Source organism: Musca autumnalis, unplaced genomic scaffold (assembly GCF_047663935.1).
Source record: "Musca autumnalis isolate F117 unplaced genomic scaffold, ASM4766393v1 scaffold_4, whole genome shotgun sequence".
Classification (NCBI taxonomy): Eukaryota; Metazoa; Arthropoda; class Insecta; order Diptera; family Muscidae; genus Musca; species Musca autumnalis.
The window spans coordinates 248,987,398-248,988,588 of record NW_027411977.1 but is presented as its reverse complement, the minus strand read 5'-3'; the positions used below and the strand labels follow the sequence as shown (position 1 = coordinate 248,988,588).

Sequence of the window (1,191 nt, the reverse complement as noted above, 5' to 3'; positions counted from 1 at the left end):
ATTTCCCAAAATTATTCCAGTGCGAGATGATACAATAGTTAGTTTTAAAGAACAAAATTTAACACTAGTGAGTCAGTGATGACGACAATTTTTAAGCATGGCGCAGGTGTAGTAATGTTAGATTCATAGAAAAGGTTTTCCCAAAAACTTATCAGAAAGGAAAAGGGAACTCTTCTACCATATTAAAGAGTTCGGCACGTATATCTAAATTTTGTAGAGATAATATTACAACTTTTATATTCAAAATAAATTTAGCTTTTTATTACATTTTATTTATCAAAATACATTTATTCGTAATCATTCTCACCATTGCTCTCTGGTATATCTCAACTCTTTAATGGGCATTATGAACTTTACGCAACTTGGCGGAACGAGCACGGAGAGGTTTGCGCAATTTAGCTGGGCGAGCAGCAATTTTACGGGCACCAGCACGACGGGCCAGCAAACGAGCAGGAATCAATTCTTCCTCAGATACAACAACATTGTCTTCATCAACAGGAGCAAAATCTTGTTGGGTTACGGGGAATTCTTCTTCCTCTGGTGGGCCATAAACTTCATCGGGAATGAATGGAGTTTCTTCTTCAGTGAAGACGGTGGTTTCTCCTTCAGCGGCAACGGATGTGAAAGGAATTTGTCCTTCGGCGGCAACAGACTCATCAAAAGGAACTTCTGGTTTCAATTCATCGGCACTTGGATAGGGAGTAATGGGTTCTTCCACTTCTTGACGGGCCAAAAAACGATTACGTCTGCCTTGGTGACGTTTGGGTTCGGCGGCAACCAAAGCCACAGCCAAGAAGGCAACGAAAAGGATTTGCATGAATTTAGCCATTGTTGGTAAGGTTTTGCTATGTTTTGCAATAGTTGATAACTGATGTTTCAATTCAATCAAAATGAACTATTTATACAAATCAATTTCAACCCAAAACATCATACCAATATCGGTGGTAATTTATGCCAATTGATATTGTTTTTCAATTTTATTGACTGACAACTCAAACACACAACCAAACCTTAAGTGGATGCAGATATTTCAGTTGTATTTTGCAAAAAAACATTTGCGTTTAAAAATTTCTTCCGTAAGATTGGTTCCATGTTCATCGAAGGGGAATCGGGTGAATAACCTAAACGCTGTGTTTCAAAATATAAACGAATATGTTCGAGTCGAATCTGCAGTTTGTTTAAATTAAATAT

The 1,191-nt window shown here is 37.5% G+C and overlaps 1 protein-coding gene across 1 annotated transcript; it reads right to left on the bottom strand.

The window, feature by feature from the left end:
• Nucleotides 1-334: 334 nt before the first annotated feature.
• Nucleotides 335-829, bottom strand: LOC141403314 (uncharacterized). Its single transcript, XM_073985511.1, has one exon. The coding sequence runs from the start codon at nucleotides 827-829 to the stop codon at nucleotides 335-337; it is 495 nt and encodes a 164-aa protein (XP_073841612.1).
• Nucleotides 830-1,191: the final 362 nt, after the last annotated feature.